The 25,037-nt window shown below is 43.5% G+C and overlaps 1 protein-coding gene across 3 annotated transcripts in view; it reads left to right on the top strand.

Moving 5' to 3' along the window:
• The window catches only part of LOC144753030 (cytochrome P450 2D15-like), a 298,908-nt gene that overhangs the window by 192,777 nt on the left and 81,094 nt on the right, over positions 1-25,037 (top strand). For 2 of the 3 annotated variants that reach the window (XM_078640834.1, XM_078640840.1), the window contains exons 5-9: positions 390-563; positions 10,061-10,220; positions 10,615-10,820; positions 20,356-20,497; positions 23,422-23,609. In XM_078640834.1, coding sequence (XP_078496960.1) covers positions 390-563; positions 10,061-10,220; positions 10,615-10,820; positions 20,356-20,497; positions 23,422-23,609 — 870 coding nt within the window. The remainder of the gene's footprint in view (positions 1-389; positions 564-10,060; positions 10,221-10,614; positions 10,821-20,355; positions 20,498-23,421; positions 23,610-25,037) is intronic. The other variant, XM_078640846.1, reaches the window with a different exon arrangement.

Here is a 25,037-nt window from a genome sequence, read left to right on the forward strand (position 1 = left end):
TATTTTTCATAAGATAAAGGAAGAGAAAATAGGTATACCTAGCGTGTTAGAGGTACAAACTGCAGACTGCGACTCAAACTCAACATTCATTAGAACTTGACTCTAACTAGCATTTATTATATTCAAACTAGGAGATATTCTATACAAAGGTACAGGGAGCTATATGACAGGGAGCGATATTACTGTCTCATAATTAGAACTTCTCTTTGCTTTCAGAAATGTCCATCAAAATGGAGAAATCCCTTTTTTTGTATTTCCTTCTCCCCATAGGAGCCACTCACTCACCAATGAGTAAAACCTCGGTCTTGGTAATTCAAATGCCGTAATAATTAACACTGTCCACTGAAGGTGCCCTATCTTAAAGTCACTCTTCTTATTGTGTCCTTTAGTTGGCCAACGTGATCCCTGTCTTGGTCCATCTCCCTGGAGTTGGGCAGAAATTGTTCAGAGCTCAGGAAAATCTCTTTGACTTCTTGAGGGGCATCATCGCAGAGCATAAGGAGAGCTGGAACCCAGACCTGAAGAGGGACTTTATTGATGCCTTTTTGGAGGAAATGGAGAAGGTAAGAGAAGAACCCATACATTAATTGGCTTTTTACTAGAGGATGAAACCACCTTTGTGTTATACTACCATGTTTTTTTATTGTGTTAATTACAAGGAATGTTGAGGCAGTCGTGATTAAGCCTGGCAAGCAACATTTCTTCTTTCGCTCCCTTTGGTCATTGACGACAGTCCTCCAGCACATTAGTTATTTAGTTCACTGTATCAAGGGACCCTTGTAGCCCACTCAGAACTGGTGAGCTCTTGGACAATTGTTCCAGTGTGCCTGTTACACTCAAAAGGTGATGGGAGGCTGCTTGCAATAAATCTAACCACTGGCAATAGCTCGGTGTAGCACTCCAATCCATTGTTCTTTTGCTCCGCTATGCCATCTCCGTTTAGACTCAGCTATATGCAAATCAGCCTTAACCCTGTTCCTCATCGCAACAGTCCAGCCTGAACTGCCATTCCAGGTCCTCCCTACATCGAAACACAAGCAACTCAGGAAAGGTTTCCCCCTAGTTATGGGCTCATCAGTCAGGTACAGATTGGTTCCAGTGATACAGTGAGCATGGTTCTTACATCTGGGAATAACCATGCCACTTAGGCCAGTACATGAAACACACAAAAGGTGATGGGAGGCTGCTTACAATAAGTCTGACCACTAGCAATGGCTCGGGGTAGCACACCAGTTCTTTTGTTCACAGGGCACCGCAGCGGAGACCCAGCCATATGCAAAACAGTCTTGACCTGTTTCTCATGCGACTTAGATGGCTTGGTGTGCAAAATAACAATGGATTGGGATGCCGCCTGCGTGATTACCAGTGGCCGAGTTTAATTCAAGCATTCCACCCATCACTGTTTAGTATACTAACTCTGTCATTCTAAGTGGACCGGGTATGCCATATGAGGGTCCCTGTCACTCTGTGTCACCGGAACCACACTGCACCTGGTTGTCTAGCCCATAACTAGGGCGAAACTGGCCCTGGGATGCTTGTGTTTCAGTTCAGGGAGGACCTGGCTTGGCAGGTTGGGCTGGACTGTTTCCATTGAGCAGGTTCAAGCTTGATTTGCTGATTGCTGGGTCCAAACTGAAGTGGCATCGATGGATGGATTGAGATGAGGCCAAGGTATTACCAGTAGCTGAGATTAATTCAAGCATTCAAACCATCAGTGCTTTGTATACCCAATTTGCCAGTTGGCACAATGAGTTTGCCTTGTCTTTACTGCACCCTTGTGTAGGAGAATACACTCCAATACAATGTCTCATTGCTTTGGAGGTACTTGAAATACTGTTGTTGCTGTCGTGTTGTTTTGTTATCTCATGTTTTGTGCACATAGGTTTGAACACACATTTAAGTGACTTAAAATGATGCACCAACTGTCTTCTTTTGTCAGGAAGGGTTTGTTTTCTTCTATTTGAGTGAGTATTGTCCTTACTCTTTAGAGTTCAAACCAATCAACTATTAGAAAATGCAAGATTGTGCTGTGCTTTTCCTGGTTGATGTTGTTCTAGGCTCACTCCAGGGTTCATGTGCGTTTGTGTTTGCAAACATCACAACTGCATGAGCATGTTTAGCCATGAGCCCTGATTTTAATAACTTGAATGTGTTTTATCAGGTCTCCTTAGACCACTGATCCCACATGAGTCACCCTCTCTTATAGTGAGTATACTGGATTATTTAATCCTTACCATACAATATAAATACTGTAATGTTGTGTGTTATGTGTTTTGTGTTGAATTTTCTTATGACAAAACCATTTTCTGCAATATAAATCTAACTGTATGGGGGTTACCATAAAAAGTGTTGTGAACAAACAATCCTCTGTAGGACTGTTATACTTTATGGCAACTTTGATGGTCGTTTTTCACTGCATCTGGACTCTACATACAGCCTGACCTGAGTTTCATCATTGACTTCAGACCCATGTATACCCAGAGAGTGGAGACATTTGCATGAGGCCCCCCTTTTTGTTGCACACTGTGTACCTTGAGTGTTGATCATTAGAGCCATTTTCTTACTCTCATTTGCAGCTCTGTGGCCCCTTTGATTATCTACTTTGGGGCACTCACCATGACACATCCATGGTTCAATACTATCAACGGAGCATTTGACTACGTAGGGAGCAACAAATAGACCATGACACAAGCAATCAATACACCTTCCAACTATGAATCTAGAGACCCTACAGAGCAAGCTGCCAGCATTGGCAAATGAAATGGCTCCCTCATAAACAGTCAGGCACGCTCTCATATTTTGCAGGACAGACCATTTTTCATAAGATACTATGGGGCCTATTTACAAGGCCCTTTCACCACCAGAGCGTCTTTTTTTCTGATGCTCTAGTGGCATAGTGCTATTTCACATATTTACAAGGTGGCGCTAAGCCACTTAACTTGGCTTAATGTCAACTTGTAAATATGCCCCTTTCCGCTGCAGACTGCTTGCGGCAAAGGAGTGTGCAATGGGTGATGCAGTGTTCTTTCCACCACCACACCCATTGCTTTTTTACACTGCCCCAGATTTACCAGGCTGGGGCAACGCCAAAAGCTTAGGCCAGCAATACCTGGTCTTAGAATAGCGATACAAGGAAAAATAATTATCCTAGCGAATGTCTGGGCGCGGGCGGCAGAGCAGCTCTGGTGCTACTCGATCTCCCTGCCACCTTCGATACGGAGTTGTTTGCTTTTCAATATCTATCTGACTCCGTTGGTTTTTCTGTCAGAGGAGCTGGGAACAAAAAAAATTGCTTATGCTGACGATACCCAGCTCCTATTTACCTGAAAAGACTCTGACCTGTCGACCAAAACTGCCCAGAAATGTCTTGCGATGTTGTTTCAGTGGCTTGCACTTGCCCAACTGAAGTGCAATGAGGACAAGTCAGAGGTCCTTCTATATGGTCAGTTCCCACCTGTCTTCAGAGAATCTCTGTGGCCACCTGACTTCCCACAACCCAAGTCTGTTGGATTCCCTGCCAAGAACTTGGGGGTATAGTTTGAAGAAGACCTTTGGTTCCCAGTGCAAATTAAGAAACTCACCGGAGTGTACTTCGGCACCCTTAAATCATTAAGACGATTCTTCCCCCTGCTTCCCAGGCCAGCTAAGGAAACAGTTGCCCGTGCTCTTATTCTTTCTTGCATTGACTATGCCAATGCCCTGTACATTGGCATTCCGGGCTATACAGTAAAAATAAATGCAGACCATACAGAATGCCGTTTAACATCTCTAAAAGATCAAGCATAAGACAGCATCTTTGAGATCTACACTGGCTTTCTGTGGCCCACAGAGTGCAATTAGAAAGCCCACACTCTGGGCCACAGAGCCATACACGGTCTTGGACCAATGTACCTTATGAAGCGTTTGCTTTCTATGCTCTTAGCAGGTCTCTGCGCTCAGCCACCCAACACCGGATGGTGATTCCCAGATTCCGTAGGTTGCGGCTTGGAGGTCAGTCCCTCTCCGTGAAAAGAGCTACAGTATGGAACTCTCTTCCCTTGGAATTACGTTATATTCAGGACTCTAGGCTGTTTAAAAAACAACTTAAAATGTTCCTCTTTAACCAGCTGGTTTAAACTCCTTGCTCCGTCAGGTCACAATAACTTTGCGCGCCAGGATACTCACGAGTAATTGTGTGCGATATAAAATTACTATAACATAACATAACATAACATTGTGCAGCACACATAGAAAGAGCAAATCACCATTATTGATTGTTTATGTGCAGGAAGTTGTCTCTTCCTGCACATTAACAATTCCCCCTGCAGCGCAGGCACCCTTGCAACATGGTGCAAGAGTGCCTGTGCTGGCGCAAAGGCAGTTTTTTTAGAGACAGGGCTAGGGGAAACACAGGGGTGCACTGTATTTTTGTAAATAAGGCTCATCCCTGCATTTTATTTTTTTGTCCTCATCTCACCTTAGACCAAGGCAGATTTTACAAGCCGAATAGTTTGGACCTGGGCACCCTGTGGCTCACTGCTTAGATCTAGGCCCCCATGGCCTACCTCACGTGGTTGAGGTCAGGTGTAATCATTGGACCAGGATTCGACTACCATAGGTCTAATAGTTTTATTAGGTTGTAGACGGCAACCCCAAACTAGAAGGGGAGACCAGATGTTTTCAAATACTCCTGTCCTGTCTCCCTGGTCTAGGTGAGCCATATTCAATGCTGCCTTTACCAAGTTTTCCCTATTGGGGGGGATCGGGTCTTTCCACCTTAGGCAGATTTCCCTTCTGGCAAGGATAATAAGGTATAATAGTAATCCCATATCTAACTGTGACAGCGCCTCCCTTATAAAATCGTTTGAACCAAAAATCACAAGATTAACATCCATTCCGAAAACTATGCCAAAGATAGCTGTCAGCGGTTCCCCCACATTCTTCCAGAATAAACCTAATTCTATGCAATCAAAGAACATATGGATGTCGTCGGCTTTATCACATTTACATCTAGGACATTGTGGGGTCGGGAACAGAGCAAACGTAGCAATTCTAGCCAGGGTATAATAGAGCCTGTTTAGCATGAAAAAAGTTATTCCTTTTAAGCTTAGCAGGCTTTATAAATCTGTAAAGTAGTTTTAGGGAGGCTTCAAATCGAAATTCTGTGGGGTGTACATGGGAAAGGGGATTCCACAGCGACGATTGGGACGGGGTCTCACTATCCTCCGCATCAAGCAATCTTGTATACCAGAGGGATATTTCTTTTTTCCTTGGTTGAGGGTCTTGAAGTAGCTGTTCGAGATCCCAGTTTCCTATAATTTCTCCCACTTCAGCCTCGTACCATGATCTTAGCTGGAGGTATTTAAACCTTGAGAATGGACCAATTTTAACTACTAACATCTCCCATGGGAGTACCTCATCTAGGTGCACCAGAGCCGACCATCTCCACAAACTATCCTTCCTTATGGGGGTCGCTAGGCTGTCATTCAAACAATCTGGGGTCCCTGGAGAATCCCATATTGGGGCAAAATCAGAAAAATAACCTATACCCCAACTTCGCCTCATTTTGTACCCGCTTGTCAAGGCGGTTTTCAAGACCTTGAGGGGCACCCGTTTAAAAAATCTGTGGGCCCCAAATGTATAAAGAAACCCACCTTGCCGGTTGTCTCCCTCTGCTAATACCATTTCCCTCAGGAGCCTGCCCGACTTAGCCTCCACTGGTGCTATTAACAACATCCTGATGCCCTTAAACTGAAATGCTGTTAAGTACATTTTAATATCCCGTTAAGCCAAGCCACCCTTTAGAAGCATTCTTCTTAGTTTCTTCCAGGATAATCTTGCGCTTTTCTGCCCCCATATAAAGCTTCCAATTTTATCCTGGATTTTACTGATGATTTTCTGTTGAAAAGTGAGAGGGATCGTGTTAAATAGATATGTCAGTTTAGGGAGGACCAACATCTTTACTATGTTTTCCCTTCCATAGATCGTTATAGAGAGGTTTTTCCATCTAGCAAAGAGATACTCAATGCCCTTTTCAATTTTGACCAGATTTAAGAGGGGGATTTTCTTCAGGTCCTTCACTATTTTTATATCGAGATATCTAAATTCCCCACTTTCTGGGCCTCCCCTGTAGTATGTATGCCAACACATAAGTTCAGTTTTGGCCGAATTAGCAAGATATCCCGACAATGAGCCAAACTCCTGCAACAATGTCTCGATCCGGGCAATAGCAATATTTGGGTCACTGGTATATATGATGACATTATCAGCGTAGAGTGCGATTTTACAATACAAATAGACCAATACCGTTACCTAGCCTGATCATCTGTGCCAACAGTTCAATATATATATATTGAATAAGAGCGGGGATAAAGGGCATCCTTGCCTTGTTCCTTTCTGTATTTCAAAACTAGGAATCAGGGAACCATTTAGCAAGATTGTAGACGCCCCAGCGTAACATTTCTTTAGGGTCTGCACAAATATTGGGCCCCTACCTGCAGTCTCTAACACTCCCCATAGATATCTCCAGCACACTCGATCAAAAGCCTTAGCAGCATCTAAGGCCACTACCGCTAAGGGATCGCCCCTGATCTCTGCCAAGTCAATGTTCCTGATCAAAATTTGAGTTTGCTCCTGGATGGATCTACCAACCAAGAAGCCTTTCTGACCGGAGTTTATTAGGCTTGGGGCCAGTTTTGCCAATCTTCCTGCTAAAATGCCCATAGAACTTTTATAATCGGCATTCAGCAGGGAGAGTGGTCGATAGGAGTCTGCCTACAGGGGGTCTTTCCCAGGCTTCAATCTTAAGACTATTGTGGCCTCTTTCCAGGATCTTCGGACCACCCCTGAGGTGCTGTAAACTGAATTAAAAAGTGTATGAAGTATAGCCAGAAGCTCATCTGCTAACAGTTTGTAACTTTCATTTACTTTTGCCGTCTTAATTTGAGCCTCTATCTCCTCAATAGAGATAGGCGATTCTAACAATTCTTTTACAGGTTCGGTTAACCCTGGTAAGGACTTGTCCCTTAACAATGAGCTAATTGCTTAAGGAGAAGGGTTTATGTCCTCTCTATACAAGGTTTAAAAAAGACACCGAAGACTTTCCTGCATTTCTGCATGCTTGCTTGATTTAGTACCAACATTATCTATGATAAGTTCATTTATATAATTTTTTGCCGGGTCCAGCCTTGCTCTCCAGGCCAATAATGTTCCGGCTCTCTCGCCGTATTTGAAATTCTCCATGTTCCGTACTTGCCACTGGGCCTTACATTTCTCATCTAGGAACATCCTCAGCATCTGCCTAGCTTTCTCGAGTTCCTTCTCCAGCTCATCCAAATCCCTAGCATCCTCTTGAATAATAAGCATCCTTTCTTTTTCAAGGGCAGATATTCTTGACTCTAGGGCCTGTAATTCAAGGAACTTTTTTTATTTTTTATTCTTATTTGTCTGCCCAATACCCCTCTCAGGTTGGATTTATATGCGTCCCAGACCTGATCTATTGAGGTGGAGCCTATATTAAAAGTAAAAAAAATAGTTGGTAGCCTCTTTAGTTGCCTGTATGATCCCCGAATCTGACAGGAATGCTCTATTCAAAGTCCACCTTGATTGTGGGGATGTACTACTCATAGTATATAAAAGGAGCAAAGGGGCATGGTCTGAAAGATGACTTTGGATCTTATCTAAGGCCTCTTTATTGATTAGGACATAATATAAACTTGCAAAGTGGTGATACTTTTTACTATGAAAAGTAAAACCCTGTGCATTACCCATCTTAGCTCTCCAAACGTCCACCGAATTGATATTTAATAGGAGATTTTTCAGGACCCTTCGGGATTTCAGAGATCCGATGACATAGCTGCGATTAGACCTATCCTTGACCGGATCGAGCCGGACATTGAAATCGCCTGCCACTATTATAGGGGGGGATACTGAGATGAGGTTAACGTGTAATTTAGCCAGGAACGAGGGATCGTCCACATTGGGGCCATAGAATGAGGAACAAGTCAACTTTTCCCCTTCGAGATCCAACTGGGCAATGATCCATCTTCCTGATTGGTCTGGTAAAACCGATTTTATTTCACAGGACAATCCCTTCTTGACCAAAATTGCCACCCATCTGCAATTTATTGATTGTTGAGAGTGGCAAAAACATTGTATCCACAGGAGTTTCGAAAAAATACTCTTGGACTCTGTTTGGTTTAGGTGAGTTTCCTGCAATAGGCAAACCTGAACTGGTAACATCTCGAAATATTTAAAGATCAATCTTTGCCTTCTAGGGCATCTCAGGCCATTTAACTTCCATAAAATAAATTGAATATTATGGCCCCCTTCATTTTGTCTTTCCATAGTGAATTCCCTTCTTAGCGAATAACATTTACAGTTAGGTCTAAATGGCCAGTGAGATGAGAGGTTTTTTTAAAAAAAATTTCTGCCACCCTGTGCCCCACCCCTCCCCCACCCCTATCCCCCTACCCTCCCTAACCCCTCATGTTGACCTAGCCCCCTTACACCCCAAGGAACCCTACCTTCCAAAAGGCAAATGCCTATTCGGAATGTTCCCCTCTCCGGGCTTAAAGATAAACAAAAAAATAATAATCATAAACTGGCTGCTTGACTCAAGGTATTACGCTGAACTCCTGCTCTCCCCCTCACAGACCGCCCTGCTTATCATGCTGAATTTTTGCAATAAGGGTGTCAACTTCTTGCGGTGTGCAGATCAAAGGCATGTGTTTATTCCACATAACACGGAGTGTGGCTGGGAACCTTAGTTGAGCCTTTGTCCCCAACCCATTCAGCTCCGATAGTCTTTTCCCCAGTTCCCACTGTATTTCCGCTGTTATGTGAGAGATATCCAATCTGATTAGGGAGGAGAAAGGAGACTGTTCTGATAATGGAGAGGGGATAGCACCTTCCTTAAGGGCAGCAGATAAAATCTGTTCTTTCACTGAATAGGATAAAACATTTACCACAATTTTCCGGGGTTTCACCCAACCAAGGTTTCCTTTAAAAGGGTCTCTATAAACTCTCTGGATTTCGTAGTTTAGATCTATTCCAGGGTGGTCGTTCAGAACTGTACGCTTCAATAGAGAGATCAGAAAATCCTTGATATCTTCTCCCTCCATTGCTTCAGGAACATTCAAAATTTTCAGGTTGTTTATCCTTGAATGGTTCTCCAACCTCGCAAGATCGTCTTTGAGATCTTTATTCTGGCTCGAAAGATTTTCCAGCTGAGACGCTGTAGCTCCCAACACAGTCTTAATGTTGATTTTGAGGCTCATCCCTGCATTTTAAAAATGTCAGAGCACAGTGTTGCCAAAATCCCTCTCCGACATGTTTTTGTAAATATGCTTCTCTGTGTAATGTTGGCTGCTTGCAGCACCCTCCCTATTATGATGGCATTGATGCCTAAGAGGTGAGCCTGAGAGTAGAGGGCATGGATGGAAGGAGAAAACTGCAATCTGGTCATTCTCTTTCCAAGATATATCCTGTATAACAACATGAAGTAGTAAATTAAAATTAGGATGTGTAATATCTGTAGAACATATACCCCAGCCTTTTTTCACTTAGGGGTACCGGTTTCGTACCACTAAGTTCTTTTGACTTTGTCGTGAGTGTCACAATTTGCTTAAGGCCACACCCCAGAAGCAACCTGGTTGTCCCAAACTGCAAGGCTGTTAAAGTGCCTGTGTTTGTTGTGCGGTCACCGGGTTACGAACCTTGTGATCTTGACCCAAGAAGGTCTTTGGACTTGCTTACTCATTTGAAAATTTTATGGAGTGGGCAGGGCAGACAGCTCTGTTTGCTTTCCATCAGGAGGTCTGTTGTGCAGTAAGTATCCTCAACTAAAGAGGGTTTTGGCCCTTAATCAGTAAGGCTAGTGTAGAGATTTCAATCAGCAAATTTCCTTGCAAGGCAGGGTATCGTGAAAACCGCCGCACTACATCTCCCAAAACACCCTGGGCTCTGGCGGTCCGAAGATCACAAACGGACGCTGGTATATAAGCGCCTCCCTGGAAGGGGTCGGTGCTTGTCAATCCTTCTTGATCCCTTGACTGACCCTGTTGATGATCGTGTGTCACAGAGACCTGGGTTCCACGGACGCTTTCCTTCTCGCTGCCCGTGGACGACGCTGCTGGGTTCCGTGGACGCTTTCCTTCCCGCTGCTCGAGGACGCTTTCCTTCCCGCTGCTCGAGGACGACGCTGCTGGGTTCCGCGGACGCTTTCCTTCCCGCTGTGCGAGGTAGGATCACGTTAGATAGCACGGCCGTGCTATCAAGACTGCTCATTTCACTTCGTACATTTACTTTTACTTTCCTTGAAGCCTTCCTTGCGTAAGGAAATTGCCACTCGGCAATTAGACATTGCTTTTCTCTGAAGTGATTGTAACTTCACCTTGTAACCAGGAAACTATTCGAGACGCTCAGAGACCATTGCCTTCCTCTATTTTGGTAGCTGTGATTTAAACAGCAGAGGATGGTTGCTGAGTATTCGTGCTACAGACCGTGTTGCGGTGGGGCGGTTCCAAGCCCAAACATTGCTGGCCATCTTGTAAGTGTTCTCTGAACGAGTCCTGTCTGTATCTGTATGGGTCAGCCTATTGTCCTAGTAAACCAACTCTCCTTTTGTCTCAATAGCTGCTCTGTGCCAAGAAGAATCACATACCTTAGACCAGACCAAGACGGGTGCCCTATCAGCAGTATTTTTTCTTATTTTGTCCCCTTCCCTTTTCCCCGGAGTGCGACCTGTCCTAATTGTGTTTCTCACATTGGGGGATTTGGCGCTTGAGGGAACTGGGAGGATTCTCTTTAAGCTCTGGTCCCTGCTGGCTAGAAAGAAAAAGGTTAGTGGCATGTGCGATTCTATTTTGGGCTACTAACTTTCTGATAACCTTGACAGCTAGGTCAATAATACCAATATCAAAACAGAAGGAATGCCAATACTGATCAAACGTCATTCTGTGTGATCCCACGTAAGACTCATTGTGATAAGATACTCATTTATTTTTTTTTTTTTCGTGCCAATAAAAAACCCACCCGGTCAAATTTAGGAACAGTTTTTTCAATGGTCAACAGAAAAACATGGTAACTCAATTATTTTAATCGACCACACAAAATAAAATTGACCGTACAGTTTTTATAAAAAAATAAAAAATAAATGAGTATCCAATCACAATGAGTCTTACATGTGATCACACAGAATGACTTTTTTGATTGAGCATCAGTATTGTCATTCCTTATGTGTGCAATAAGAATCAGCAGTTGCCACATTTCCTAGCACTGATAAGATTGGCACTTCCTTTCCATATGCGGGTTACTGATGCTCTCCATCATATAAGGTAAATCATTGTTTATAATACCACTACACGCTGATTAAACTTTGATGAAGGATAAGGAAGTAGTCGGCAGGCAAGAGAGCGACCATAACCCCCTGTGTATCACCCACTTTCTATTGGGCGGGGACTTAGAGGGGCTAAGTATTGAAGAGGAGGCCTTAGCAGAGATCGTCCCAACAAACGATATGAGGCGGGTGAGGTGGGACCAAATCGTGATGAAGAGCGTGGTGCTAGAGAGCCTTAGTGATGAACTAGATAACACCATCCCTGCTATAGACACCATAATGAGGTCAGGAAACGCGAATGTAAAAGACCTGGAAGAAATCACGAACTTGCATGGCAACTTTTTTGGAACCCTAAAGGGGCACTTCTATAGGGTAGCATCTAAACCCATATCCATTAACAAATGCCCAAAAAGAGCGGGGTGGTATAATGAGGCTTGAGGGCTTGCCAGAACATCCCTAGGAATGGCAATTAGAAGAAGAGACCCTATTGCTGTTAGGGAAGCTAGACATGAATACACGAACATTCATGGCCAAGAAACAATGGGATGAACAGCACTGGCAAGACTTAAAAGCTGCCAGTTCTGCAAAGGAATCTAGACTATTCTGGAGTATCGTTAAATGGGGTAAAGGAGGTCGCCCTGAACCACCAAATTATGTAACACAGAGTAGGTGGCTAGAATAGTTTGGTCCCCAATACACATGCCGCCCTGAGGACAAGATTAGAGGATCTGTAGATGCTACCATATATTTAATCCCTCCTTTTAATAACATCGATGTAGCAGGGGCACTTGACTCAGTCTCGAGGGGAGAGGCACCCGGACCTGATGGGGTCCCTGCGGATGTTTTCCTCCATGATAGAACGCGATGGGGCCGATACATTATGAAGTTGGCCTGTAGCGGGAATTCCGTTCTCCTACAGAACTGTGCGTAGAGATTCGGAACCTCAGTACCCAAAATCCCCTTACCGAGCTAGCTACAGTGTCTCATTGGTCATAACAACTTCCCAATGTTTAGACAGACTAGAACATGAACTTAGAATACCCCAGGTATCGTGGACCACATGAACACTCTTTCGTTATGCAATCATTTCAAACCAGAACGTGGAGTAAAAGAGGACATGTGCCCATTTGAAATATTTATTTACTAATGCAGGGTTCTCAAACGCAGTATCTTAGATAATACAAGCATAGCTCGTAGCCTTCTACAGCCAGTTCGTCTAGAAAGGACTTCGAATACAACAATTTGGTATCGGTAAGTCTAACCTTGGACATGGACTTCTGTGTCATTTTGAAATATAAAGACTCGGGATTGGACTGATTAAAGTCGGTAAATAAGTTTTTCAAAAAAGTACTCGAACTGCTTTGTAAAGGGGCTGGGCAATGTTCCCACTGAGTGTAATTTACAGTATCCCTTTTGGAATTTGCTTTATGCAGATAATGGTTGCCAAAATGTTGGAAGCAAAATAATTCACCATAATTAGCAGAATCTAAGTATAAATCTTCAGCATCAAAGGCAGCATAATATTTCAAATAAGAGAATAATGTTTCCACGGCCGGAACATCCCAATCATCAGAACGTATGTTTTGTTTCACCACATCTCCCATGTTAACTCTGAGCACATATGGGACATTAACCACTTCAGTAGGGCCATGTATTTGAAACTTAACCACATCCCGCACAATCCCATCAAGAACAGGCCAAGCAGTGATGTTAACAAAATGCAAGTCTCTCTTCAATCGGTGTACTGAATGTGACGAGGAAAGGGGGGCCAATGTTCCATTAAGATGTCGAATGCAAGATCTTTCCTCAACATAGTGTCCATGGACAAGGCGAAAAAAATAAAACACAAAACCAATTGACATAAAAAGGTATACACAAAAAAGCACCAGACAAATATATGTCCAAGGAGGGATCAAAAATGTTTTTTTAAATAACGTGGCATAAATTGCAAAAACGTGAGGGCTTGTTTGAATTTTGCGAAACAGTGTCAAAAGAGAATCTGGATTCTGTGGCCAAACGTGTTTGCAAATCCGGCATTGATAAGTCAGTTGGGTAAGTGTAATCAAGTTCATCAATGTGATCAATTGGTAAAGTACTTAATAAAAGACTGGAAATGGCAGGCATCTCGAGGGCCACCTCAGGCAAAGGATTAGAAGAAGTGGCCAAAACAGAATGTCTCGCAATCGAAGGTCAGGAGACCGCCGGAGTCATACTAAGAAGAATCGGCCACTCTGTGTATCTTGACATTATCAATAGAGATAAACCTGTTTTCCTTACGACCAGATAGTGGAGGTAAAATGACTGTTCTTGTGCCCTTCACTCCAAGCACAAGAACCGGAGCTCGATATGAAGGACCAAATTCTTTCTTGTTATCGATCTTCTCTCGAACCAGTTCTCCAACTTGGGGTAGCCAGCCAACTACCGGGATCTGCAACGCATCATCCGACGTGGAGGTCAAATATTCCTTTGCAAGACTGTCTCTGGTCTTTTGTAGATCCTGTAAAACATTGAAATGTTCATCTACGTCAAAGGGTGTGGCGCGGGACACGCCGTCTAGACCGTCAAGGTCCGGGACAAACATCTTGATACCAAAGAGCATTTCGTTTGGGGTCCGCCCACCCAGAGACCTTCTAGGGAGATTATTAAGAGCATGCTGCACGCCATTGAGGTGGGCCAGCCATTTTCTGCCAGTGCCTATAACTTGTGCTCTCAAAGATTGCTTTCAATTGCGGTTCATTTGTTCCACTACAGTGTTACCCTCAGGTCTGTAGGGAGACGAAAACTTGACTTGGACCCCCATCGAAACCATGGCATCCTTATACGCCTTAGAGGCGAAAGCCGGACCCTGATCCGAATGGACAGTGGAAAATAGCATTTCTGCCGAAGTGTACAAGTGTGACTTGTAAGCAATAGGGACTGTGTCTCCTTCATTAAAAGCAAGGTATGTGAAACCCACCATCCCAGGGATGATTCTTATCACCAGGTTGGTGTGGTTATCACGAGTCAGTAAGAATTTAGAAGCGAGCAGATCAGCCTGCAAGGATTGCAAAATGGCGGAGTGCTCAGGCAGCCAGCATGATTTGGAAAAAGTTGGTTGTATCAAAGCATACAAAGGCTTGATACGTTGGGCATAATCCGGAATGTATGTCCTTCCAAAATTCAAGAAACCCAGTAAAGACTGTAATTTTTTCAGGGTTGTCGGAGCGCGCAGTTGTGCGCATTTCTCCAGGAAGTGAGGAGCCAAACCTCTACCTTCATTGTTGAGCTCATAGCCCAGGAACAACACAGTGTACTCTGCAATGTGCGATTTTGCAAAGTTAAACTTGTAACCCATGTCTGCAAAGTTACAAATTATGCTGTTTACTCGACACAGATGCTCCCAAAGTTCGTCGTCTGTGAGATATATGTCATCCACATACGAGCTTGCATCTGGGTCGATCCCTCCAAAAGAGAGACTATGCGGGCAGTAAAAATCCCAGGACTATTCCTATAGCCCATAGGCAAATGCCGAAATTGTTTTTGGACACCGCCGCAAGTAAAGCTGGTCCATTGGGAACTAAGACCATCCAATCGATGGGCATAAAAACTGTTAGAAATGTCAAGTGTGGTTTTAAAACGCTTACGCACAAGACTATTTACTAGGGCAGAGCCGTGAGTATTCTGTACAGCACAGTTACGGCAATGCGAGTTTAAATGCCGGTAATCCAAAATCAAACGATATGAACCGTCAGGCTTGGTTACAGTAAAAAGAGGGTTATTCATCGGTGACACACAAGTTTCAATTACACCCTGAAATTCCAATTGTTCAAGGATTGCTGCGACGGAAGCCTTGGCTTCACGCCGAACGGGATATTGAGGTTGGGGCTGTGGCTGAGACAGTAAAGGAATTTCGTGGCATGGGGACAATTTATCCCAACCACATTGGTTGAGGTACAGAGCCGGTGCTAGAGCCTTAGCCCACTCTTCTGCAAAATGCAGCGCATGCTCTTTCGAGACTGTGTTGGCGAAACTGGGGAGGATTACCTCCTCCCCTCGCGGTGCTGCGAGAACAAAAGGTGGGGGCCAGTAAGCCTCCGAAAGCAAAATGTCATATGTAAACGAAAGATTTTCCCATAATACCCCTTTTATGGTTCGTTGTATGTCACCTTCGATTAACAGGACAATTCCATAAAGTCTATCAGGGGGAGCAACTCTTGTAGCAGCTGTTTCAATCACAACATAAATGTCAGTCGCTGTCACCTTCAGTAGTGGACGCAGGGCCTCTCTCACTATGGTAATCTCCCCCACGCTGTCCAGCAAGGTCAGAGCCCAAGTCAGATTCCGAAGCCGCATTCTCACTATCTGTGGCATATCGATGCGCTGTTAAAGCCGCGACTCTCCGTTTGGCAAACTGCGGTCTCTTCGGCGTTGAGCCGTCCTGCTTTCCTGCACCGTCTTTTGGGCGGGGCGGGGCTGGTCACGTCCTTGTTGACCACCCCGACCCCTTCCACCACCAGACGCTGAGGCCGATGATTCCTGAAAGGAAGGAGGAGAACGTTGATCAGAAACCTGAAATCTATCAGGTGATTTAATCTTCGCGCAAGTCATAAACACGTTCTGTTTGAGCAGGTAACCGAGACGCAGGACGAGATTCCTGTGTCTGCTGTTGTTGCTGTTGCTTACCCTGTTTTTGTTTTTTAGGCCAACTTTGTTTTTTGGACTTGGGCTGAACTTCTGTTTCAGAATTCTGCCCTTGGGGTTGCTTTTTCTCTTTGACAGAAAAAGGCTTCAGACCTTTGCTATTGCGACCCACTTTTTTATAAGCAGGCACAATAATCCTCGCTAACTGTTGGGGTTTCTCGGCATCGGGAATCGCCGCCAAAGCATTGGCCACTTGAAAGTTCACTGCATCCCCCTTGACATTAGCAAGAATGAGATCGCAAACTATATCAAAGGAGCCACTCTGGCGCATACCCAACCGTAGCCTCCGGTCCGTGATCATCTTGAACACGTTTAATGATCGTCGGCAGGACAGCCATAGACGGAGTGCCGTAACACCTTGCGTAGACTGCCGCAAACGTTCTACCCCAGGTCACACAGTCAGCGAGTTCAGGAGCCAAATCCTTTGGTAAACTAATTGTTAAAATCCTGTGCTTGTCACCAGGAGTTGAATTAGGAAATACAGCTTCCAGCTGGTCAAATTTCTCGGCAAGCCAGAAAGGAAAATCATTCATCTCCTGGGGATGCTTGCCCATCACAGCATTGACCATCATGGGACTGAGCTTCAATCCGTCCTGTCCGGCCGGAAGCGCCGCACCCCCCGGGGGCCCACCCGGAAGATTACGACCTATGTATTGCACTAAGGCTCGGATCACGGCAATAGAGACAACATGTAGTCTACGAAATTCCGCCAGGGTACAATTGCTGTGTGGAGGATGAGGAGCAAATCCAGCCAAAACAGGCCAATTTGCGCCTGGAATGGATAAAGGACCTAACCTCGGAGCGGTTAAAGAATGGGGAAGGGCGCCACCAAACCAAACGCGATGCTGCCAAGTATCAATAGGAACTTCCTGTGCTCTGTACGGAGTATATTCATTTGGTACTGGAGAGGGGGTGTAATTGTGGAACAAACCAGAGTTCCCGTCCACAGCTGGAAACGTCACCCACGAATAGAACAGTTTGTATGGGTAAGCAGCATCCGCACTCACCACCAATATCACAGCCAAGCCCTCCAAGGGCACTAGGCAAGTCTGCAAATGATTGCGTACCCTAACGCGACTATGCTGCGGAATGTCAACTGGCCCCATGGGCCATGACCGCACAGCAACGTAGAAAAACAAAGTAAACTTTGTAGCACAACTGGGTAGTAATTCAAGGAAACCATTTTTAGAAAGAGTCAAGCTTGAAAAGACCTATTTCAAAAATAGGTAGGTTTGTCCGACACCACCGTTTTACGGAAACGACAGTGAAGGGGTTAAGGATTGAAAGATATACTACTCGAGTGTCATGATATAAGACTGACAACGTTGGGCGCCATGTAGCGGGAATTCCGTTCTCCTACAGAACTGTGCGTAGAGATTCGGAACCTCAGTGAATTAGGGTGGCCCAACACTCACCTCAGTACCCAAAATCCCCTTACCGAGCTAGCTACAGTGTCTCATTGGTCATAACAACTTCCCAATGTTTAGACAGACCAGAACATGAACTTAGAATACCCCAGGTATCGTGGAACACATGAACACTCTTTCGTTATGCAATCATTTCAAACCAGAACGTTAAGTAAAAGAGGACACGTGCACATTTGAAATATTTATTTACTAATGCAGGGTTCTCAAACGCAGTATCTTAGATAATACAAGCAAACATATTATCACAAGCAAAGTTATCAGCATAGTTAATAGTCCATAAAATGCGAAAGGTGACAGCATGCTAAAATGCTGAAATGAATAGGAGTTAGCAACACCTAATTCTCACCCTCCCTAACTAGCATAGTATATTATTATCTATGAAGGTCTCTTTGGGTTTTAGCAAGGCGGGCCCATACCTCAAAATCTCAGTGGCAGAGGATCACATCATCTTCCACCAGCTCTCTGCATGTGAATCACCATCAAGTGTGTTACGTGTGCTCTCAGCAAAGCAATATAAAACGCGCGTAAAGCCAGATTTTGGCAGCAGCTGCATTCATGTTATGTCTAGAAAGGGAAGCTTCAGCACTCACTGTGCAGACATATTTTACCAAAGAAAGCTGATATCAGAGCAATAACATATTATTCTCATGTAAATCACAACGCTCTTCTAGGTTGAAAGCTAAAATAACAATTATGTGTCGTGTGCAAAAGCAGCAAAAGGAAAAATGGCGTTTAAACACTTTAATAAGCTCATGCTAACTTAACACAGTGTATAGGTAAGCCAATGCTGTGGCGCTAGGAGCCCCAGTAACAAAGTCTTGGCAAGGGGCTGTAATAATCCCTGTGTACAAGAAAGGCGACAAAACTCTGCCTGGGAATTGCAGGCCCATTAGCTTAATAGCCACGGCACAAAAGGTGATAGGAAACATGACTCTAGACAAAATAATGGTCTGGGTAGATGAGGAAAACATCCTGTCTCCTTTCCAAGCAGGCTTCTGCAAGCTAACTAGCACCACAGATCAGATATTTTGCTTCACTTTACTGCAGCTAGGGAAATGTAGCCTTTACGCTGCATTCATTGATCTACGAACAGCCTTTGACTTAGTCCCTCTGTCCCAGATGTGGAAAGTGTTTAGCGAGATGGGCATGCCGCTGGAAATCCTAACGCTAGTGATGAGATAGCATGAGTCAAACTATGCGAAAATCCAGTGGGGGAAGCATGGCCAAGTTACCACTGAATTTCCAGTAGAGCGGGGAGTGCGCCAAGGGTGTGCCATGGCCCCCATGCTCTTCTCATTATATGTCAACGGAGTAGTAGAGCGTATGTTGTTGGGAAGCGTAGATGCCCCGATTTTGGCTGGAGTAAAAACTCCGATTTTATTATTTGAAAACGATACGCTCATTATCTCTATAACCCCTAGCGGCCTGCAGCAAGCTCTGAAGATTTTCGAGGGCTTTTGTACTGATCGTGGGAAAGAAGTTAATGTAACAAAGACAAAGCTCATGGTATTCAACACCCACTCCAGCTTCAAAGGGAACTTTTACATGGATGGACAAAAGGTGGAAAGGGTATCGGACTTTGTTTACCTTTGCATTCATGAAGCAAAGGGTGTAAAATGGGGGAAGCATATTGAGATGGCGGCTCTTGAACTTCGTAAAAATACAGGTAATATAATTGTTTAGCACAAAAAATCTTTGACCAAGCCGATACAGCCAGCACTAAAAGTATATGAGGCGAAAGCCCTTAGTTCGGCACTGTATGGTGCTGAAATCTGGGGCTTTGATAACCTAGCCTCACTAACACTTGCTGTAAATAACTTTTTGCAAAATCTTATTGCCCTTCCTAAAAGTACACCCATGAAACCATTGCGCTATGAATTAGGCAGGAAAGCCCTATCAGACATGGCCAGATTACGACCCATTTTATATTGGCGCCGTATCTGGGTTACCCCTGAACTTGCGCACTACGCTCAGGGTTTCATGGATGTGCTTAAAATTGATTAATTCCATAAGATAGGCTGGCTAAAGGAATTGTGCCAAATCCTGCTGAAGATGGGCATGATGGCACTGTGGGAGAACCCAGAGTTAGCCCAGTTTCAATCTAAAGTCTCCCTTAAAGAAAAATATTGGGAAATGGTAGCTTATTGGAATTGGAATGATGCCGGCCCTTCTTCCATGGAAGGTTTCTATTTGGAAGCGAAAGTGTTGCCCAGTTTAGAGCCCTACTGGGATGTTATCACTAAGCCTGGGGACAAGAAATTCTATTTCCAGCTTAGAGCCGTCTCGCTCCCAATTAGATCACTAACAGGTAGATGGGCTGAAGCCTATTCTGATGTCTGTCCGGCTTGTAAAAACGGAATTGAGAATATTTCCCATTTTCTTTTTGTCTGTAGCGCCTATTCAATCCCTCGACGTGTTTGGCTAAGAAAGATGTGTAAATCGCTAGGCACAAGGGATAGTAAGGTGGCTCTTAGATTAATTTGCACTAACACTTTGCCGGTCATCTCTGTGGCGGTTGCTAAATTTCTGGGGTGGTCTTGATCTATTAGAAAGAAATTTCTACTGTGAAAAACATTTGGATTGATTAATTTTTGCTCCCTAGCTCCCATTTGCACAGGTAATTGGAACGCCCAGATTACGTAATTTGGGTACCTGCTGGAATCATCTCGCGATTATGTGTATCTTGATTGATTTATTGATGTATTTTATAAGTATTGCTGTCAAAATGCTTTTTTCTAACTATTTTTAGTAAAAAAACGTTCTTTTTAAATTGTATTAACAAAATGAAATGATAAGTATTGGAGTTTGTAAATATATTTTAACATCGAACAAATCTGTTCTTTTTTAACTATCTCCTAAGCTTTTATGAGTTTTATCTCGAATAAAGCAAATTTGACTGATTAAACTTTGTCTTTATTTATGTCCTTCCAGGTCAAAGGTGACCCTCAAAGCAGTTTCAGTGAGCTCAATCTCCTCGTGACAGTGAGTGACATCTTTTTAGCAGGCACAGAGACCACTTCCACAACTCTACGCCATGGGCTGTTGTACATGATGCTCTACCCAGACATTCAAAGTAAGTGCCATATTTGCTTTTGGTCTTTCATGGAACAAAAGGGCTAAATGATCATAGGTCCCATCAGGGCTCTATCTCTCTTCTTAAAAAATAACATTATTGATCAAAAAGCTTATATCACAACTTACCAACAGTCTACCTGAATTGACTTGTGACCATCTGACTCTCTTAATTATTTCCTCCCTAACTTTATCCAAATGAGCCTTCTAACAGTCAAACTCAAGGGGCATTTACCCCAGTTGCCTTATCATTTCATTTAGTTTTAAATATAGTTTGTTTACATAGTTAAAATATTTGCAAAACTATTGTATTCACGAACATTTTAAAAGCATCTATTTATAGGCAGTGGCTTAATAAAAACAGTGGGCCCCCCTGCAGAATGTGATGAGGGCCAACGAGTACCACGTATCTCGTAGATATTCTATTGCCTTGGACTGAATCGGTCCCCCTTTGAGGGCTGTTTTCTAAGAAAACAGGCAGAAAATGACAAATTCTATTCTGTTCAATTCCATTAATATATAGCTTGTATTACCCATGAGGAGCAGTAGCAAACACAATACAAATGCAATGAAGGGGAGAATTGTTTTCTTTTTAAATGGTTTTACAGTGACGTAGTGTCCTCCAGACAGTCCAGACTTTTCTGTCAATTGCATTGCACCTAGCCTTGTATTGGGCCTGAGGGGGCTTGTGTTTTTTTAATAAATAAAATCCAAGTAGTGGCAAAAAAATACAAACCTGCAAAGTTGTATTGGCAAATAGGGTTATGGGCAGTTCTTTCTCTGTGGTTGTTGGTGCATGACACTTATTAACAGGGTCACTTGAATTATGCGTCAGGGAATGACCAAATTATGCGACAGGGTTGACTAAATTATGCAGCAAGAAGATGGATACTATGCAGTGTAATGTGGCACATTTTGTGATAGTACTACTTTATTAGTTCATCATTTTTACACATCTGAGCTAAGGTTTGACTTCACTCGTACTAGCTTACCACCCAAATACAGGAATAAACAATTAATGATGGAAAGTCAACATTTGTGTAAGGCCTTCCCCTGTTGCTTCATTTTCAGTAACTTTTGGGGCTTTTAAAAAATGGTCCCACAAGCAGCAGTCCAGATCCTTCGGAGTAAAATATTCCTGGCTTTCTGTTCTATTTCAAAACAACGCCAGCTATGACTCAAGCACCGATGTTGCTTAGGAGACTGCCATGAAGTATTGACTTCATGGTGATGGCTTGGAAGTAACTCCATGTCATACAGTTAACAAAACAGTCAATATACAGGCAGCAGTCCAGGTCAAGACATCACTGTGCTCCTCTTCCTCAAATATGCTCTTTGGCTAAGTTTGGTTTCAGTAGGGCACACACACTACAGAAGGGGCACACATGAGGTGCAATATTCCATTATGCCTTGTTGAGGACTACTGGGTGCTAACCTCTAATAGTCCACCTAACAGAAGGTGTGCCTGCCCACTGTGTGTTTGGTGTTCGGACACACTATAGACTTAAGAGGTGGATCAACTTGGCCCTGAGCATGGACAGCAGATGGCACAGCGCCTACTGAAGCTTTCTGCTGCAGTATCATGTTATGCCCGAGACAGCTCGGCAAGTGTGGGGTCTACCTCTTGGTCATCTTTCCCATCTCTGCAAGTGACAGCTGGTGCTTGGAAAACTTTGAGAAAAATGAAGAAGGAGGATGCAGTGCTCTAGATCTGAGACACAAACATTTCAAAGACTCACTTGAAGTGCTTATTGGCTGTGCAGGTACAGGGCCTTGCTGCTATTCCTCAAGCTGATCAATGTTTGCAGTCAGCTGGTACCTGCTTCACATTCTACAAGAGCATATCATATAAGTCTACTTCTCTGTGTCTGTGGGAGAACATTTATATGCTCATTGGGAGATCCTCCCACAAACATCTTCTTGATCCTTGGAACCATTTGTTTATTTTGCTTTTGCTAAGAAAAGACCTTCCAGTAGGGCTAGATTGCCTCTCGGCGAGATTTCGCAACACAGGCGTTAGAGGCAGATCAGAACTGTCCGCATTGAGAAATCTGCATCTTGACCATTCATTCCTTTATCATGCAGATCGTTACAGCGACATGCCTTAGGGGAGCTCTGGACTTTGGAGTGGTATAATTTACTTTTCCAACTACAGTCTGTGCAACAGTAGGGAAAGTGTTAGAGTGTAAAGTACATCGCCGCTTAACCTAAGGTATGTCGTTGTATCGATATGCGTGATACAGAACTTGGAAAGATTTATTCATTGTAATGGCAGTGCATGATTTGTGTAGCATTGTAAATGCTGTTTTCCCATTTTAACTATTCAATGAAGAGAGGAAAAACGCTGTATGAACAAAAACATGAACGCGGTGCACAGTGCAACATTTAAGAGACACATTTTATGTGCAATCAGGCTAAGACCCAATATTAGTTTTGTGGTACACTTATATTACCTTAAACACACAATGTAATAAATAATGAAGGACATTTTAACTCTGAGTTCACAGAGAAATGATAAAGCGTGTTTAAAATGTGCGGTGTATGACATTGAAAATACATCTGACACCTTGCCATGTCAACTTTAAAATGCTTGGTTATGGAAACACAGCACACTAACAATGCATGCATATTAATTTAACACAAATTTGTATTAATTCTGAATTCACGCTCATGCACCGACACTTTCTTATTGTGTCAGGTTCTTGGAAGAAAAATTATAGTCTCCAGTAAGCATAAGCTAAAGCAAAGCTTTTTTTAAATATAGCTAAAGCTTAAACTATTCAGGGGCAAATGACTCAACAGATTAGATTTCACGTTTTGTATTCAAATTGTATTCTCTGTTTACAGTCACGTTGTTCACTTACAACATTTTATGCATATCAATTGAAGCTGACACATAATTTACCTACTGATTTCTTTGTCTAGGAAGAGCCCAAGAGGAAATTGATCAGGTGATCGGAAGAGAGGGGAAACCTACAATGGATGACCGGGCAAATATGCCTTATGTCAATGCTGTCATCCATGAAATTCAGCGATATAGTGATATTACTCCCCTCTCTGTACCTCACATGACATCAAGAGACACAGAGGTTGATGGCTTCTTTATACCAAAGGTAATCCTAGTTATAATTTCAATTCAGCAACCTCCTCTTAAGAGAGTCCAGTTCTCTTCAGACAGCTTTCCACAAGGAAAGACATCCATTTTAATGGTAGAACAAAAGACATGGTTAGCCATTGATGGTCTTTGTTGCTCATTAGCAGTATACACAAAGAAATCTCTGAGTGCCTGTTAGAAATGGGAGTGTCTAGCTAGCAGTGGCTTGCACCCTGTCCAATTAGGGACCCTTCCTTCTAGCCAGGGTAAAGAAGTTACTCAGCCAAGATAAGCCCTGCTCACCCCCTTGGTAGTTTGGCACTAGCAGTCAGGCATATCTCAGATGCAATGAGTATTTGTGCATAAACACAGTGACAACGCTACAAATGGACACCGCATCAGTTTGCAAAAATCTTTATCTAAACCAAACAAGATCAAATCAACAAAAATACAACATACGCAAATCAAGTTATTACTTTTAAAAGGTTTAAAACAGGTCAGTCAATCTAACTTTTAGTACAAAGTACCTGCGAAAAACGAAAACAGGTGCAAGAAAGGTGAGGCTTCAGAAAGCAATGTGATGCATCGGTTCCTTACACGCAGGGAAAGTTATGCGTCAGTTCCTTGCTCCCAGAGGAGGTGATCCGTTGGTTTCTTACTGTTATGCTGGGGAGGTGATGTGTCAGTTCCTTACTGTGAGAGGAGGTGATGTGTTGGTTTCTTACTGTGCTGGGAGGTGATTTGTAATTTTCTTACTGCATGAGAAGGTGATGCACCGTTTCTCCAGACACACAACCTTGGTTCCTTACTGATGCTCAGCATCGATGTTAACTTGGCACACACGTGCAATGCATGGAAATTCTGGATGCTCTGGGGTCGATGCGGCAGAGGTGAAACAGGCACTGCGTTATTTCTCCCAGCCACCAACAGGCACTGCATGGATCCTTCGGCCACAGCATGTGATGTATTGTTTTTTTTTACTACATGGCAAGCTTGTGGCGGGATAAACAGGCACAGCAGGTTGCTGTGTAGATTTCCTTTTTGCTTATGCTGCAAAGCCACCTCCAATGTCCCCGAATTGTAATTGGCACCTTGTGGCATGTCAGAACTCCCAGCAGAGGAGTTCAGGGGCTGCAGGTGAAGTCCTTGATGGCCCTAAGCCTTCCAACAGTAGTTAAGCACACACATGCCACTGGAGACCCTTAATAAGCAGGATACAAAGTAAAGTCGAGTCCTTGTACTTCTCCAAGACAGAGGGCAGGCCAGCACAATACAGCAACAAGCAGAGTGGCAGATCCCCTCATACTGCTTCTCCAATTCTTCTTCTTGGCAGAATCTCATCTCAGTCCAAAAGTGTTCTAAAAATGTGGAATTAGAGATCAAATACTTATACCTCTTTTAGCCTTTAAAGTAGGAATACTTCAAAGGATAGTCTTTGTAGTGCACA

The sequence above is a fragment of the Lissotriton helveticus genome, chromosome 1_1 (genome assembly GCF_964261635.1).
Source record: "Lissotriton helveticus chromosome 1_1, aLisHel1.1, whole genome shotgun sequence".
NCBI classification, from domain to species: Eukaryota; Metazoa; Chordata; class Amphibia; order Caudata; family Salamandridae; genus Lissotriton; species Lissotriton helveticus.